Here is a 17,133-nt window from a genome sequence, read left to right as displayed (position 1 = left end):
CCAATTGGTCTTATGATATTTCCCTTGGACCTGATTTTATATCTTTCAGAAGAAGTGGCCACTGGGAATTTCACAGCTGCGTAGGTGAGTTCACACTATGAAACATTATTATTATTATTATTATTATTAAGAATCTGTTACGAATACCTATTCCTATAAAGTCCAGAACCCTGCTAGTTTTCTTTCATTGATATAAATGCTTTAAGCTGTAAAAAGCTTGAAATAATGACTACATAAAATTCAACTCACCATTGGTCCAATTAAAGCCAAGTAAACATTTGGTTCCTTTTCATGCCATTCTGCAATAAAGAAGAAATAGAATTTGCTGATATATTGAGATGAATGTAGATATACTCTATAGCTAAATGTTTCCATTTACTGTGAGACAGATAATGCATCCTTGCAACTCACAGTTTGCAAGATAATTGCAGCATAAACAGTAGGAAAGTAGCAGAATCACGTGCTAGATATTATATGCTATATTCTACACACTTCTGGCAACAGCCTGGACTAACAATGAACAAGGTTCGTGTGTATCAAAAAACATGCATCTAGACATCCTGTAAAGAAAGGTTTGGCTAATCTGAAGTAGTATAAATTAAAGCAGCGATTCCCGTTTTCCAAGACCCCTACCTAAGTCATTATGTAGGCCTGTAAACTTGTGTGATAAAAAATGAAATGTCCATAGAACAAGCTAACACGTTTTTTGAGCCAGTTGTTCATTCCTAAGAGCGCCCTTCTCTCTATGTCTATTATGTCAACATATGTATTATGCTCATTAGTTCATTAAAATATAGCTATATATTGGTATTTGCATAATTTGATTACAATGGGAAGTCATTTATGATTGAAACTAGAAGACATTATATACTTTTACAGTTTAATCTGGATATCACTGTTTTGATTTCATATTTCTTAATGTAAATTAAAAGACATTTTTTAGTTTTCTATATGCCTGATTAGAAAACAAAATGTATGCTTACCTGATAAATTTCTTTCTTTCTGGACATGGAGAGTCCACAACGTCATTCCAATTACTAGTGGGATATTCACTCCTGGCCAGCAGGAGGAGGCAAAGAGCACCACAGCAAAGCTCTTAAGTGTCACTTCCCTTATCCATAACCCCCAGTCATCCAGCCGAAGGGAAATGGAAAAAGAAGATAACACAAAGGTGTAGAGGTGCCTGAGGTTTAACAAGAAATACTGTCTTAATAAAGGGTGGGGTCGTGGACTCTCCATGTCTGGAAAGAAAGAAATTTATCAGGTAAGCATAAATTTTGTTTTCTTTCCTAAGACATGGAGAGTCCACAATGTCATTCCAATTACTAGTAGGAACCAATACCCAAGCTAGAGGACACGGAATGAACAGGGAGGGAGAACAAGACAGCAGGCCTAAACCGAAGGCCCCATCGCTTGAAGAACTTTTCTCCCAAAAGAAGCCTCAGCCGAGGTAAAAGTATAACATTTGTAGAATTTGAAAAAAGTACGCAAAGAGGACCAAGTTGCAGCCTTGCAAATCTGTTCCACAGAAACTTAATTCTTGAAAGCCCAAGAAGAGGAGACAGCCCTAGTGGAATGAGCCACAATTCTCTCAGCAGGCTGCTGTCCAGCAGTCTAATAAGCAAAAAGAATAATACTTCTCAACCAGAGGGAAAGAAAAGTAGAAGCGGCCTTCTGACCCCTATGCTTTCCTGAGAAACAACAATTTCTTGATTAATATTTCTATCCGAAACCACCTTAGGGAGATACCCCAATTTAGTACGAAGGACCGCCTTATCAGCATGAAAAACAAGGTAAGGCGAATCGCACTGCAGATCCGAGAGTTCAGAAACTCTGCGAGCAGAAGAAATAGCAATAAGAAACAAAACCCTCAAAGATAACAATTTAATATCTACAGAATGCATAGGCTCAAACGGAGCCTGTTGCAAAACTCTTAAGAACTAGGTTAAGGCTCCAAGGAGAAGCAACAGGTTTAAACACAGGCCTGATTTTGACCAGGGCCTGACAAAAGGATTGAATATCTGGCACATCCACCAGGCGCTTATGTAAAAGAATAGATAATGCAGAAATCTGACCTTTCAGAGAACTGACTGACAACCCTTTCTCCAGACCTTCCTGGAGAAAAGACAATTCTAGGCATCCTAACTCTGCTCCAAGAGAAGCCCTTCAATTCACACCAATACAGGCATTTGCGCCATACCTTATGGTAAATTTTAAGAGTTACAGGCTTGCGAGTATCAATAATTGACTCCTGAAAACCCACGCTTAGCCAGAACTAAGTGTTCAACCTCAATGCAGTCAGCTTCAGAGAAATGAAATTTGGATGGAGGAAAGGACCCTGAGTTAGAAGGTCCTTCCTCAGAGGTAACCTCCAAGGAGGAAGAGATGACATCTTCACTAAGTCTGCAAACAAGATCCTGCAGGGCCATGCAGGAGCTATTAGAATTACAGACGATCTCTCCTGCTTGATACGAACAATGACTTGTGGAAGGAGCGCAAACAGAGGAAACAGGTATGCTAGATCGAAGTCCCAAAGAACTGCTAGGGCATCTATCAGAACGGCCTGAGGATCTCTGGACCTTGAACCGTACCTTGGAAGCTTGGTGTTCTGACGAAACGCCATCAGATCCAATTCCGGCACCCCCCACTTGAGGGTTAACCTGGAGAACACGTCCGGATGGAGAGCCCACTCCCCCGAATGAAAAGTCTGTCTGCTCAGAAAATCCGCCTCCAGTTGTCCACTCCTAGAATGTGGATTGCAGATAGAAGATAATTGTGAGCTTCCGCCCACTGAAAAATCTGAGTCACCTCCTTCATAGCCAAGGAACTCAGAGTTCCTCCCTGGTGGTTGATGTAAACCACTGAGGTGATGTTGTCTGACTGGAATCTGATAAACCGGGCTAAAGACAACTGAGGCCAGGCCACTAGAGCATTGAAGATCGCTCTCAACTATAAGATATTTATCGGAAGAGAAGACTCCTTTCGAGTCCATAGGCCCTGAGCCTTTAACGAGGCCCAGACTGCTCCCCAGCCTAGCAGGCTGGCATCTGTGGTCACAATCACCCAGGAGGGTCTCCGGAAGCATGTTCTGTGAGACAGATGATCCTGAGAAATCCACCACAAAAGAGTCTATTGTCAACTGGTCCAGTTCTATCCTCTGAGACAGATTTTAATGGTCTCCGTTCTATTGTCTGAGCATGCATAATTGCAGAGCTCTCAAATGGAATCGAGCAAAGGGAACGATATCCATGGAAGCGACCATCAGACCAATTACCTTAATGCATTGTGTTACTGATGGCCGGACAATAGACCAAAGAGAGAGGCAGGAAGAGAGAATTTTTTATTTTCTGACCTCTGTCAGAAAAATCTTCATAAATAGGGAATCTATGATGGTCCCTAAGAAGACCACACTTGTAGCTGGAATAAAGGAAATCTTTTCCAGATTCACTTTCCAACGGTGGGAACGAAGAAAAGACAACCAGATCTCCGTGTGAGATTTTGCTAGTTGAAAAGATGGCGTCCAGATAGGGCGCCACTGCAGTTCCCTGAGACCTGACAACTGCCAAGAGAGCCCCCATAACCTTTGTAAAAATTCTGGGAGCTGTGGCAAGGCCAAACGGAAAAGCAACAAACTGAAAATGCTTGTCTAGGAAAGCGAATGTCAGGAATTTGTTATGATCCCTGTGGATGGGAAAATGAAGACACACATCCTTCAGGTCTATAGTCGACATGAACTGACCTTCCTGGACCAAAGGAAGAATGGAACAAATGGTTTTTATTTTGAAGGACTGTACCCTGAGAAATTTGTTGAGATACTTCAGGTTTAAATTGGGTCGAAAAGTTCCCTCTTTTTTGGGAACCACAAACAGATTTGAATAAAATCCTAGACCCTGTTCCCTTAGAGGAACTGGAACAATCACTCCCAGGGAGAACAGGTCCTGAACACAGTTCAAGAATGCCTCTCTTTTTACCTGGTCTGCAGATAATCTTGAGAGGAGGAATCTGCCCCTGGGAGGACAAGTTTTGAAGTCTATTTTGTAACCCTGAGATACTATGTCAACAGCCCAAGGGTCTGGGACATCTCATATCCAAGTTTGTTGAAACAAGGAAAGTCTGCTCCCCACCTGATCCAGTACTGGACCGGGGGTTGACCCTTCATGCTGACTTACCCTTGGATAATGGCTTCTTTGATTGTTTCCTCTTGAGAGGAGGAATCTGCCCCTGGGAGGACAAGTTTTGAAGTCTATTTTGTAACCCTGAGATACTATGTCAACAGCCCAAGGGTCTGGGACATCTCATATCCAAGTTTGTTGAAACAAGGAAAGTCTGCTCCCCACCTGATCCAGTACTGGACCGGGGGTTGACCCTTCATGCTGACTTACCCTTGGATAATGGCTTCTTTGATTGTTTCCCCTTATTCCAAGTCTGATTGGGTCTCCAAGATGACTTGGACTGCTCCAGCTTGGAAGAGGAAGACTTCTGACCCTTGAAGTTACGAAAGGACCCCTCTTAGGTCTATTCTTCTTGTCTTGTGGTAGAAAGGACCCCTTTCCACCCGTAATTTCAGAAATGATCTCTACCAGACCAGGACCAAACAGGGTCTCACCCTTGTAAGGTAGCGACAAGAGCTTGGACTTGGAGGTAACATCTCTTAACGTACAAATTGCCTTCTTGCAAGAGACGCATCTAAAACCTGAAGAGGCTTTAAAACTAAAATCTAAATGGGTGGGCAATGTGGTATATTCACCCTACTGTGGGAGAAAAAGAGGAGTTGCAATTCTGTTCAATAAGAGCTTGCAATGTGATATCTTATCGCAAATTATAGATCCGCAAGGGAGATATCTTATAATAGAAATAGCAATTCAAGGAGTAAAGTTGGTGCTATGTAACGTATACGGTCCTAATAAACCCAATAAAGGATTTTGGGATAGTTTAAAGGCTAAATTGCTATACTATAATAATCAGAGAATTATCATAGGTGGAGATTTTAACATAGCCCCCAGGCCTCGGCTGCATAGGTTTAAGTGCTTAAACAAATGTGAGCAAGGAAGAAATAGGATGCTTTCAAATTTTATGACGGATTTAAAATTAACTGATATTTGGCGTATGCAATTTCCAGATGTCAAAGCTTACACATGCGAATCTAAGTCTTTTAATACATTGTCTCATATAGATTTTTTCTTGGTCTCGGAATACGCAATAAATCAAGTAATGACTGCAGATATAAAAGATATTGTTATATCAGATCACGCGGTGATCTCACTCCAGATTAAGATTGGCTTAGATTGTGGCTCTAACTTTACTAGGCTTTCCTTCCCTTCTTACTTAATAAATAACTTACACTTCACTAATTGGATGGTTGAGAAGTGGAACGAATATAAGTCTAACAAAAGTACATGTGTCCAAACCGGAGATTTTCTGGGAAGCCTTTAAGGCATTCATTAGAGGTGAGATAAGAGCATATTTAAGTAAATGGAAAAAAAAAATAAGGCTAGAGAAGTACAGCTAACCAACCAGGTTAGAAACACTTATGAAGCATATATTAACAATCCAGTTAAAATAGCCTGGGATAAATATATGGAGAAAAAAAAGGAAAGGGACTTATTTCTTAAGCATAAGACCACACAAGAGGACTTAAAAATGAGTGCGAAATACTGTGAAAATTATGGAAAATCGGCCAAATATCTTTCAACTCTGATTAAAAATAGACAGAGTAGTAAAAGAATTAATAAACTTAGATTTGAGGGTAGGGCTACTATCAATACAAAAGAAATAAAGGAAGCTTTTTATAATTACTATAAGAGGATTTATAAGAGGGAAGAAATAAATGTGCAGAATAAACAGCACTTCTGGGATAATTTTAGAATACCTAAAATTGCGGAACAAGATCTAGAAGTATTAAATCAGCCAATTACAGTAGCAGAAGTAATAGCGCAGATTAAAACAGCAAAAACCAACAAAGTTCCTGGGCCAGATCAACTTCCTGCTGAACTATATAAAATTTTGAAAGATGGGGAAGCTAATTCATATAGACCAAATTGGGTTTATGCCAGGCAGAAATGTATCTAAAATTATACGTAGGGTCCTAACAGTCCTGGAGTATTTCTGGCATGAAAATAAGAACAAAGAAACTTTGAACAGATCAAATTTGGCGTTGTTGGCGATTGATGCTGAAAAAGCTTTTGATCTCATCAACTGGGATCACTTATTCACTTCACTCTTGCATTTTGGTTTTAAGGGGGATTTCTTAAAATTAATATATGCAGTTTATCAAAATCCGACTTCTAATTTATTAATTAATTCTGAACTTACTCATGATATTATTTTAGAAAAAGGCACTCGTCAGGGGTCCTTTCACCTCTTTTGTTTAACCTAGCTCTAGAGCCGTTTGCGATTAAATTACGGCAAGAATTATCTGGGATAATGGTTGGATCAGTTAAAACAGTCCTTACTCTATATGCAGATTATCTGCATTTTCTAGCCCTAGCAATACAGTTCGGATCCTTTTCAGGCTATAAAATTAATCTTGAAAAGTCAGAAATTTTATGGATCACTCAAAATAAACTATTAAACTCTGAGTGTCCATTTAAGTCAGTAGAGGCAATAAACTATTTAGGGATTCAAATTCATAAGGATCCTGCTTTATGGTATGAATTAAATTATACATCCTATTTCTCTAAATATAAAAAAGATCTAGATAACTGGATGGCGATTCCTATTTCACTCTCTGCACGGATCTCCATGATTAAGACAATTTTTTCCCACAACTATTATATCTGCTACAAAATCTCCTGATCATGATCAAGGCCAAAGATATTGATTTGTTTAATGGTATAACAGCTGTATTTATCTGGAAACAAAAACGTAAATGAATTTCTACACATAATCTTAGCTTACATACGTACGCAGGAGGACTAGCGCTTCCAAATATTAGATACTATAATCTAACTACACTTAGTAAATATATACTAGATTGGATTACAGAAACAGAATATTCAACGAATTTACACCTAGAGTCAGGTATTGTAACGCCATATTGTTTGAAAGCCCTTATGCACCTATCCAAGACAGAACTACCTAAACGTATTGCTCGGATGGGGATATTTACAAATCCGATTTTGGCATGGCATAAATTGTGTGATGAACTGGATATTTGCTGGAAGTCTTCCAAATATTTACCAATACGTGGAAACCCAAAATTCCCTAGTGGGATTCTCTCCAGAACCTTTAAGGAATGGTCAAATAAAGGCCTACAAAATGTGATTCAAATTAGGAAAGAGACACTCAATATTATTAAATCTTTTACGGACTTACAGAATGAGTATACAATTCATAAACACAGTTTCTTTGCCTATCTACAATTGAGACATTTCTATGGGGAATTATGGGAGGATAATATGTCAGATTGGAAGCTAGGAGATATTAATACAGTAATTAATATATATATAGACAAGGTTACGTATCTATCTCTTTTATGTATAATATGCTACTTAACAAAGCCGATGAGATACGTTTAAATGAGTTATTGATCAAATGGAAAATAAACTTTCCTTCCATTACTAATATGGAGATTAAGGAGAGTTTCAGATTGGTACAAAAAGCAACGACTACAACTTCTTGGAGAGAATCTCATTGCAAGCTCTTAAATATGGTTTATGTAACACCCGCACAACTTAAAAAGTGGTATCAAGCCGACCATAATGTCTGTTTGAAATGTAGTAACCCGAATGCTGATCTTATGCATTGCTTCTGGAATTGTCCTAAAAGTCAAACAATTCTGGTATAAGGTTAATTTTTGGTAATCTTTAAGTTTGGATGATGAATTTGTTATAAGCTCACAAGATATAATTTTTTTGTGTAACTATCATAAAAACAAACAATATAAGACAATTAATACTTTGATCTTGGCAGGACGTAATTTTATTTTGTTGAATTGGAGATCTAATAGTTTGCCTTCTTTCCAAACTTTTAAATCTATGATAGCTGAGATAATTATATCTGAACAATATTATAGTGATATCTATCTAGAGGGCAAAATGGAGAAATATCTCCAAAAATGGCTTGGACTAATGAGAACCTTTCCCATTATGTTACAACAACAGTTTATAACCATCATTAGAAAAACAAATCTTTTTGATATCTTGATTCAAACGGGCAAAATACCTAGTGAATGGGCTTAGGTCTATTTTATTATTTTGGCATGATGGCATTGATAAAGGTGTGTACATTGTATTTAATTGAGAGAGTGAGAATGGTTGCATATAGAATAAGAGAGCTGGAGAGGGGGAGAGGGAGCCAGTGGGATGGCCTTCGTTTTTTGTTTTTGTTTTTTCCTTTGGTTATTTTGTTAGTTTGTTCATATTGGATAATAGATTGTGTGTTGTTGGTTTGAGTGTTTATATTTTGTGAGAAAAATAAGAAAACTTACCAACAAGATAAAAATTTAAACTGAAGTTGAGTAGAGGTTAATTTACTTTGATCACTAGACTGGTGATAGCATTACTTTAATTTTCATATGACTGGAAATGTATTAAGTGTTAATCCATGTATTTTATATTAATCACCTTGTATGGTGAAACGAATATGTGACTTTAACATAATTTTTCTTTTGTTGTTAACCTTTTATTTTTGATTATCTTGTTGGTCTATAAATAAAGACTTAAAAAAAAAAAAAGAAAAAAACATCAGCTGACCAATATTTCAGCCACAAAGCCCTGCGAGCTAGAACAGTGAAGCCAGACATCTTGGCTCCCAGTCTAATGACTTGCAAGTTAGCATCAGAAATAAAGGAATTGGCTAGCTTGAGGGCCTTATTCCTATCTTGAATCTCCTCCAAAGAAGTTTCCTCTAAAATCAACTCGAAAAAAGCATCGCACCAATAAGATGATGCACTTGCCACTGTGGCAATACAGACTGCAGGTTGCCATTGTAAGCCCTGATGAACATACATTTTCTTTAAATAAGCCTCCAGCATCTTGTCCATGGAATCCTTAAAGGAACAGCTATCCTCAATAGGAATCTTAGTTCTCTTAGCCAGAGGGGAAATAGCCCCTTCTACTTTAGGCACTGTGCACCATGAATCTCGAATGGAGTCTGGAACAGGAAACACTTCCACAGAGGAAGGAACATTATACTATTTGTTAAGTGTACTCAATTTCTTAGGGTTGACAGCGACAGAAGAAGCAGAGTCATCCAAAGTAGCCAGTAACTCCTTTAACAGTACATGGAGGTGTTCAAGCTTAAATCTGAAGGATACCTCTTTTGGTTTGTACTTATTTTAAAACTTGAATAATAAAAGTTATATTTTATACTTTAGTAGATAGAGCCGTCCTCTCAGTCCATGTTACAAGTCTCTTATTCTAAGTGTGCCCCATAATACCTCCTTTCCTTTACCCTTTATTTTTGTTTTTATTTATTATACTGGGTATTTGGCACTGCCTATCTGAGGCTACTCAGGTGTATCCCATTTAGGATTTATAAGAGACTTAAAATAATCACATCTATCTCTCCTTTGGAGAGACTTATTTATTAAAGCAATTATACTGTCTGAATCTGAGATTTCACCCTCAGAAGCTACCAAGGTATTCTCCTCATCGGACTTAGGATGGAGGTCAACCTTCGCAGCACCAGAAGCGACAGACACCTTACTATCAGAAAAATGTTTAGATTTCCTCTTGCACTTCCCCAACATGAGAAAAGCAGATAATGCAGCAGTTATTGCAGAATATATCTGTGCAGCAAAATCTACAGGCAAATATACACCTCCAGGAGGCTGAGAGGAACGGCAGGGCACTGTATGTGACGCCATTGAGGCTTGGGACGTTTGAGGAGAAAGCTGCGACCTAACCTGAACAGCATTATCCTGGGAGACAATAGGCTCATAGGGCAATAATTTATCTTTACACTCTAGCGTTCTAGCTAAACATGTAGCACAAAATTGCATAGGCAAAACAATTTGAGCCTCTAGACATAGTAAGCATCAATAAAAAAAACAGATTCTGATTCCATGTCCATAGCTTTAAAATAAAAAAATCCCCAAAAATAAAAGAGAAACTAAAATTTTTTGAAAAAGACTACTGTCCCTTTAAAAATAGACTTTAATCCCTCAAAGCGTTATACATGCTAATACAACTATCACCTCTACACCTCAGACAGTGTGAGGTGTCCTAACGTACTTTCAGAGGAATCCCAATTAGACTGGTACACTGAGACTGCTTCGAAGAGACTCCTCAACGAGCTGACACAGAAATGCAGGGAAGATGTGACGCTGCTCCTCTCCGAGTCGGATGAGCGGGAAGTCACATGACCACTAAACAGGAACTCCGCAGCAACTAAAATCGCACGTTCCAACTGCCAAGAAGAATAAAAATAAAAGTCCCTTTGCAACTCCTCAGAATAACGGCCGCAATAAACTGCCCTACTGTTCTTGCGGTAAAAACACACTGCCCCAAACATCTCCTGTCACACTACAAGGGCAAATATACTTAAGAGCCAAGAGAAAACATCCCCAAATAATAAGGGAAGATTAACCCCTTCCACATACATATGTGCCTGCAGCTACCCCAGTAAATCCTATACTTAAAGGATTATCATGTCCCATTTTTTATTATTGCAGAGTTAACTATTTTCAAGAATATCAAGTTCCATTACTGCAGAGTTAACTATGTTCCTGAAGTGCACGTCTCCAACACCTAGAAGACAAAAGCACTTACCTGCAATCTAGCTGTCCAGCAGGAAGACAGCTCACCAGGCGTGAAATGACACATACTCCTTACAGAGACCTGTGGAAAAAGAAAGAACAGAGTAACCAACTCTGGCTTTCTATGACTAGGGCAGCAAATATGTCAGAAAAACAAAGTAAGGACCACCTCAACACTTCCTAGCTGCTTAAAAGCCACCACTACTCTTACTCAAGAGATTGACATGGACACAGCCAAAACCAAATCCTTGCTTGCAGGGAAAGTACCCAAAAAAGGAAAAATATCTTCAGACACCGAACTTCACCTCCTCCATTGACAGAGGCAAATAGAATGGCTGAGGGTTATGGGTAAGGGAATTAACAGTTAACAGCTTTGCTGTGGTGCTCTTTGCCTCCTCCTGCTGGCCAGGAGTGAATATCCCACAAGTAATTGGAATGACGTTGTGGACTCTCCATGTCTTAGGAAAGAAAAGATATTATGATAATAAGAGGCTGGTGACTAAATAAATTCAAAAATGTAACATTTAAATTGAAAATCAAATTAGATTTTCTTTTAGCCATAAAAATAGAAGCAGTTTCATTAAAGGGGCAGTTTGATGTCAAAAATGGTATGCTGTAATTAATTTCAGCATATCATTTTTTTGTATAATTGACCCAAGATAACTGTGTTTATTGGGTCACCAACAGGTTGGGGAGCTGTGGTAATTTTAGGGACATACAAGTACAAAAAAATAAATGCTCTAATATTTTAGAGCATTTAATAATTGTGCTATTGCATGTGTAAAACTGTGTTTAAGCACACACTTAAAGCCAGCTTCCCAACAGCAATGCACTACTCTATCGGAATCACACATTTTTTATTTTGATTTTCATGTCCCTGAAAAAGACATGTTTCCAGCTAGTTTTCCTGTAAATGCAAGTTTATAATAAAACAAATTATTCAAATGTGTGGGAAAAGAAACTAACAATGTTCATTAAACCCTTCTAAAAGCTAGAAACATTAAGAAATAAAGAGACATGAAACCCCAATTTTGTCTTACATTATTCAGATAGAACAATCAGTTTTTAAAAAGTTTCCGATTTACTTCTATTTTAACCCCTTAATGACCAGAGCACTTTTCCGTTTTCTGTCCGTTTGGGACCAAGGCTATTTTTACATTTTTGCGGTGTTTGTGTTTAGCTATAATTTTCCTCTAACTCATTTACTGTACCCACACATATTATATACCGTTTTTCTCGCCATTAAATGGACTTTCTAAAGATACCATTATTTTCATCATATCTTATAATTTACTATAAAAAAAATTATAAAATATGAGGAAAAATTGAAAAAAAAAACCCCACTTTCTAACTTTGACCCCCAAAATCTGTGACATATCTACAACCACCAAAAAACACCAATGCTATATAGTTTCTAAATTTTGTCCTGAGTTTAGAAATACCCAATGTTTACATGTTCTTTGCTTTTTTTGCAAGTTATAGGGCCATAAATACAAGTAGCACTTTGCTATTTCCAAACCATTTTTTTTTTCAAAATTAGCGCTAGTTACATTAGAACACTGATATCTTTTAGGGATCTCTGAATATCCATTGACATGTACATATTTTTTTTTAGTAGACAACCCAAAGTATTGATCTAGGCCCATTTTGGTATATTTCATGCCACCATTTCACCGCCAAATGCGATCAAATAAAAAAAATCGTTTACTTTTTCACAAATTTTTTCACAAACTTTAGGTTTCTCACTGAAATTATTTACAAACAGCTTGTGCAATTATGGCACAAATGGTTGTAAATTCTTCTCTGGGATCCCCTTTGTTCAGAAATAGCAGACATATATGGCTTTGGCGTTGCTTTTTGGTAATTAGAATGCCACTAAATGCCACTGCGCACCACATGTGTATTATGCCCAGCAGTGAAGGGGTTAATTAGGGAGCATGTAGTGAGCTTTTTAGGGTAATTTTAGCTTTAGTGTAGTACACAACCCCAAGTATTGATCTAGGCCCATTTTGGTATATTTCATGCCACCATTTCACCACCAAATGCGATCAAATTAAAAAAAAACTTTAAATTTTTCACAATTTTAGGTTTCTCACTGAAATCATTTACAAACAGCTTGTGCAGTTATGGCACAAATGGTTGTAAATGCTTCTCTGGGATCCCCTTTGTTCAGAAATAGCAGACATATATGGCTTTGGTGTTGCTTTTTGGTATTTAGAAGGCCGCTAAATGCCACTGAGCATCACACGTGTATTATGGCTAGCAGTGAAGGGGTTAATTAGGTAGCTTGTAGGGAGCTTGCAGCTGTCTGCCAGTACCCAGTTTAGAAGAAAAAATGTTTTTTTTTTTAACATTTGTTAAACTTTTCTGTAGTGTAGCTTCCCCCCACACAAAACCAACCCCCCACCCCTCCACAATCTCTTTTTGTGCTTTTGCACAAACAAGATTAGGCCACTTTTATTAAAACATTTTCCGTAGTGTAGCGGTTCCCACCCGCTCCCGCCCCGTGCACGCGCCCGCCCGCCACCCTCCGTGCGCGCCCCCCGACGGTCCCGGCAGGATCGCTTCCAGCTGCTTTCCACACCGAGGACGTGCAGGGTACGTCCTCAGGCGTTAACTGCCTTTTTATTGAGGACGTACCCTGCACATCCTCGGTCATTAAGGGGTTAAAATTGACTTTTTTCTCATGTTATTTGTGTGTGTCGAGAACTATTTGACAGCAGTTTTGTAAGAATGTTTTAAACACGAGATGGCAGCAGTGTTCTCACAAAATATAAGTATTCTAGCAAAATTGCACATTCCTGAGCCTGCCTACCCGCTATTCAACAATGCATATCAACAGAACAAAGAAAAATCTGATAATAAAAATAGAAATAATAATAATAGAAATCATTTGAAAACGGTTTCTATTTTATTTTATTTGTACACTCAATCATGAAAGAAAAATGTTAAATTTCATGTCACTTTATTTGCGATCTGCAAATTATATTCAATATTGTACTGATTTCAACATGATTAATGTTTGCTAGTGATTCATTTAACTACTTAAAGGAGTTTTGATCAATTGCAAGTTAGAAAATCATTAGGAGGTGATTAGATCAATTATTTAGCTCCATAAGATCTCACCTGAGAGAAAAGCTGGAAGCCACACCAACTGAAATGCAAATACTGTGGGCTTGTATGAAGTTCACTCAAAAATCGGTTAAAATGCAATGAAAAATATAAATATCTCCCATAAAAAACAGTGTATTTCTAGAAGTTCTTTTTTTTCCACTTTTGGATACATGATTAATGGGTTTACTTGACACTTTTAAAGGAACACTGTACTATCGAATTGATTTCCTTCAAAAAGTGTTCCTAATAACTTGCTAGAATTGCTGCAGAGTATAAAACATATGGAAAACCCTTCAGGATTAGTTTTTTATATGAAATAGATGCATTTGCTGATTAAAACCTCAATCCTGTGTCCTCAGGAACATGCCCATACAAACGAGTCTGCAGAGGTAGCAGACCTCTTTATCTACCTCTATATAGATTTAGGCATTTTATCTTATCTCTGTTTATACCCAAATAGGCAATAGTTACAGAAGGTAAGCGAAAATGAAAATCACATTGCCCATTTCCACACCCCCACACACACACTGGGAACTTGATTGCTGCTTGCTGATATTTGTTTGCTTAGCTTTTCTATAGAGCATACTAAAGTATTTATATTTTCAGGATAGGTTTTGGTTTAACAGTCTAAAATAACTAATTTAAAGGACAATTAAATATTTCTAAATAATTTGTTACACTCCAGGGTGTATAATGGATCATTGGGGACATGTCAAAGAGAGAAAAAAATGACAGAAATAGACACTTTAATATACCACAGGCCAACACATTTTGGCAAGCTACTAAGGCTTTTCTGGATGGGAGTCTTCTTTGTTAAATGGACTTTTTAAAAGGACACAGTACTACAATTGTGAGTTCCCCATTAAATATGAAAGTGTATACTAATCCAGAGAACTTTAGTGTTTGCAACCATGTCTGTAACAATTTTGTACCTAATTGTTCAAGACCTCCTCCTCCTGAATCTGCATCATAATGCTCTCATTAAAATAAAAAAGGAGCAAAGTATAACAAAAAGATACCAAAAGAAAAGGTACATTTTATAATAAAAGTTAAACAGTTTTTACAATTACACTGATTCAACAAAGTTTAAAGGTACAGTCTAGTCAAAAATAAACTTTCATGATACAAATAGGGCATGTAACTTTAAACAATTTTCCAATTTACTTTTATCATCAATTTTGTTTTGTTCTCTTGGTATTCTTAGTTGAAAACTAAACTTTTCTAGGCTTGTATGTTAATTTCTTAGCCCTTGAAGGCCAAATCTTATCTAAATGCATTTTGACATTTTTTCACAACTAGAGAGTGTTAGTTCATGTGTGCCATATAAATAACATTGTGTTCACGCCTGTGGAGTTACCTAGGAGTCAGCACTGATTGGCTAAAATGCAAGTCTGTCAAAAGAACTGAAATAAGGGGGCAGTTTATAGAGGGCTTAAATACAAGGCAATCACAGGGGTAAAAAAGTGTATTATTATAACTGTGATTATACAAAACTAGGGAATTGGTAATAAAGAGATTATCTATCTTTTTAAACAATCCAAATTCTGGTGTAGACTTTCCCTTTAAGCTTTTACTTTCATGTCCCTACATTACTAAGAGCATTGCTCTCTCTTCAATAGGTGACATACACACATATTCAAGTACAGCTCCTTCATACAGCGAGTACGCCACATGCATAGCTTTACCATCTAGTGAAATATCATGCTCACCAGATTAATAACAACCACTACAATTATGTCCAGATTTAAATATTGACTGCCAAATCCAAATCTAAATGCTGAACAGTAAACTGTAAAAAGAAAGTGCCCTTGAGTGAGAATTAAAAATTAGACACAAGTAACATGACCTGTAAACTCACATTTTCTTAAACAGACATTTTAATGCAAAAATGTCATGCTCAAATTCTTCAAATTAATGTCAGAAAAGCAAACATTACCTCAAACTACTATGTGCTAAACCCCGACAAAAAGGAGCAGCAGGCACACGTACCACCAATCACCAGTCATGCTACATAGTAGCTAAACACATAGGTGGGCTGTACAGCTTCACTGACAAAACAGTAAAGTGTAAGTGTGATCTTGCTTCTCTGTTCCACTAACTAGAGTTACACAACAGAGTAAAAACATCAGGGTAAATAAATATGTACCCAAAACATCTTTGCAGTGGTAAAGGTCACTAGGAGGGGGGGGGGGATAAGTGTGTGTCCCTTTAAGTTCAGCTTAAGCTAAAAAGGTTATGTTACATATGCTGCTCTATAAATACATTTGTTCTGTCTCTAATACAATGAAAAATAATAACTTCAAAATTTAATTCTTTTTTTGCTTTTTCTGTAAGACGGCGCTCTAATGATCCTATATATAGTGATTAGGATTTTCTACAGATTACCTACCTTGAAAAGCTTCAACCAGATAAAGTGGATCTTTTACTTTTCTCAGGCCACATATCAAGAGGAATAGATGCAAATTCTCTAGATTCCGTTGAATTCCTGCAACACAGAATGCAAAAGGATTTGGATGAGTTTATAACAAATATAATCAAGAACTGGATGCTTGCTTCCTGCCCACAACACAAATGTATTAAAATCAGAATAAAAGTATAATGGAAATCAGCATTACACATTTATACGCCTACTCTAGCACATTGCAACCAAGGGAAATGTCAAACAATGTAACTGAGTATGAGCCTTAAAAAGGGACATGACACCTATTTTTTTTTTTAAAAAAAAATTGTATTTTCTATTGTTTAATCTTTTATTGAGATTTTTGGCAATAACAACAACATAGAATGCATGCCCATACACAACAAAAATAAAAAGGTAATTTATGCTTACCTGATAAATTTATTTCTTTTACGATATGACGAGTCCGCGGATTTCATCCTTACTTACGGGATATCGCCTCCTGGTCAGCAGGAGGAGGCAAAGAGCACCACAGCAGAGCTGTATATATAGTTCCTCCCTTCCCTCCCACTCCAGTCATTCAACCGAAGTTAGGAAGAGAAAGGAAACACCAAGGTGCAGAGGTGACTGAAGTTTAACAAAAATAAAGACCTGCCTTAAAAAAAGACAGGGTGGGCCGTGGACTCGTCATATCGTAAAAGAAATAAATTTATCAGGTAAGCATAAATTTCCTTTTCTTTTACAAGATATGACGGATTTCATCCTTACTTATGGGATACAATACCAAAGCTATAGGACACGGATGAAAGGGAAGGACAAGACAGGAACCTAAACGGAAGGCACCACTGCTTGAAGAACCTTTCTCCCAAGAACAGCCTCAGATGAGGCAAAGGTATCAAATTTGGAAAAAGTGTGAAGAGAC

The 17,133-nt window shown here is 37.4% G+C and overlaps 1 protein-coding gene across 2 annotated transcripts in view; it reads right to left on the bottom strand.

Moving 5' to 3' along the window:
* The window catches only part of GLT1D1 (glycosyltransferase 1 domain containing 1), a 708,692-nt gene that overhangs the window by 383,751 nt on the left and 307,808 nt on the right, over positions 1 to 17,133 (bottom strand). For both annotated transcript variants that reach the window (XM_053701853.1, XM_053701854.1), the window contains exons 7-8: positions 16,203 to 16,298; positions 250 to 299 (exon numbers count right to left, since the gene is read on the bottom strand). In XM_053701853.1, coding sequence (XP_053557828.1) covers positions 250 to 299; positions 16,203 to 16,298 — 146 coding nt within the window. The remainder of the gene's footprint in view (positions 1 to 249; positions 300 to 16,202; positions 16,299 to 17,133) is intronic.

This window comes from Bombina bombina, chromosome 2 (assembly GCF_027579735.1).
Source record: "Bombina bombina isolate aBomBom1 chromosome 2, aBomBom1.pri, whole genome shotgun sequence".
In the NCBI taxonomy this organism is placed as follows: domain Eukaryota; kingdom Metazoa; phylum Chordata; class Amphibia; order Anura; family Bombinatoridae; genus Bombina; species Bombina bombina.
Note: the sequence above shows the minus strand (reverse complement) of the source record. Positions and strands in the feature narration are given on the sequence as shown.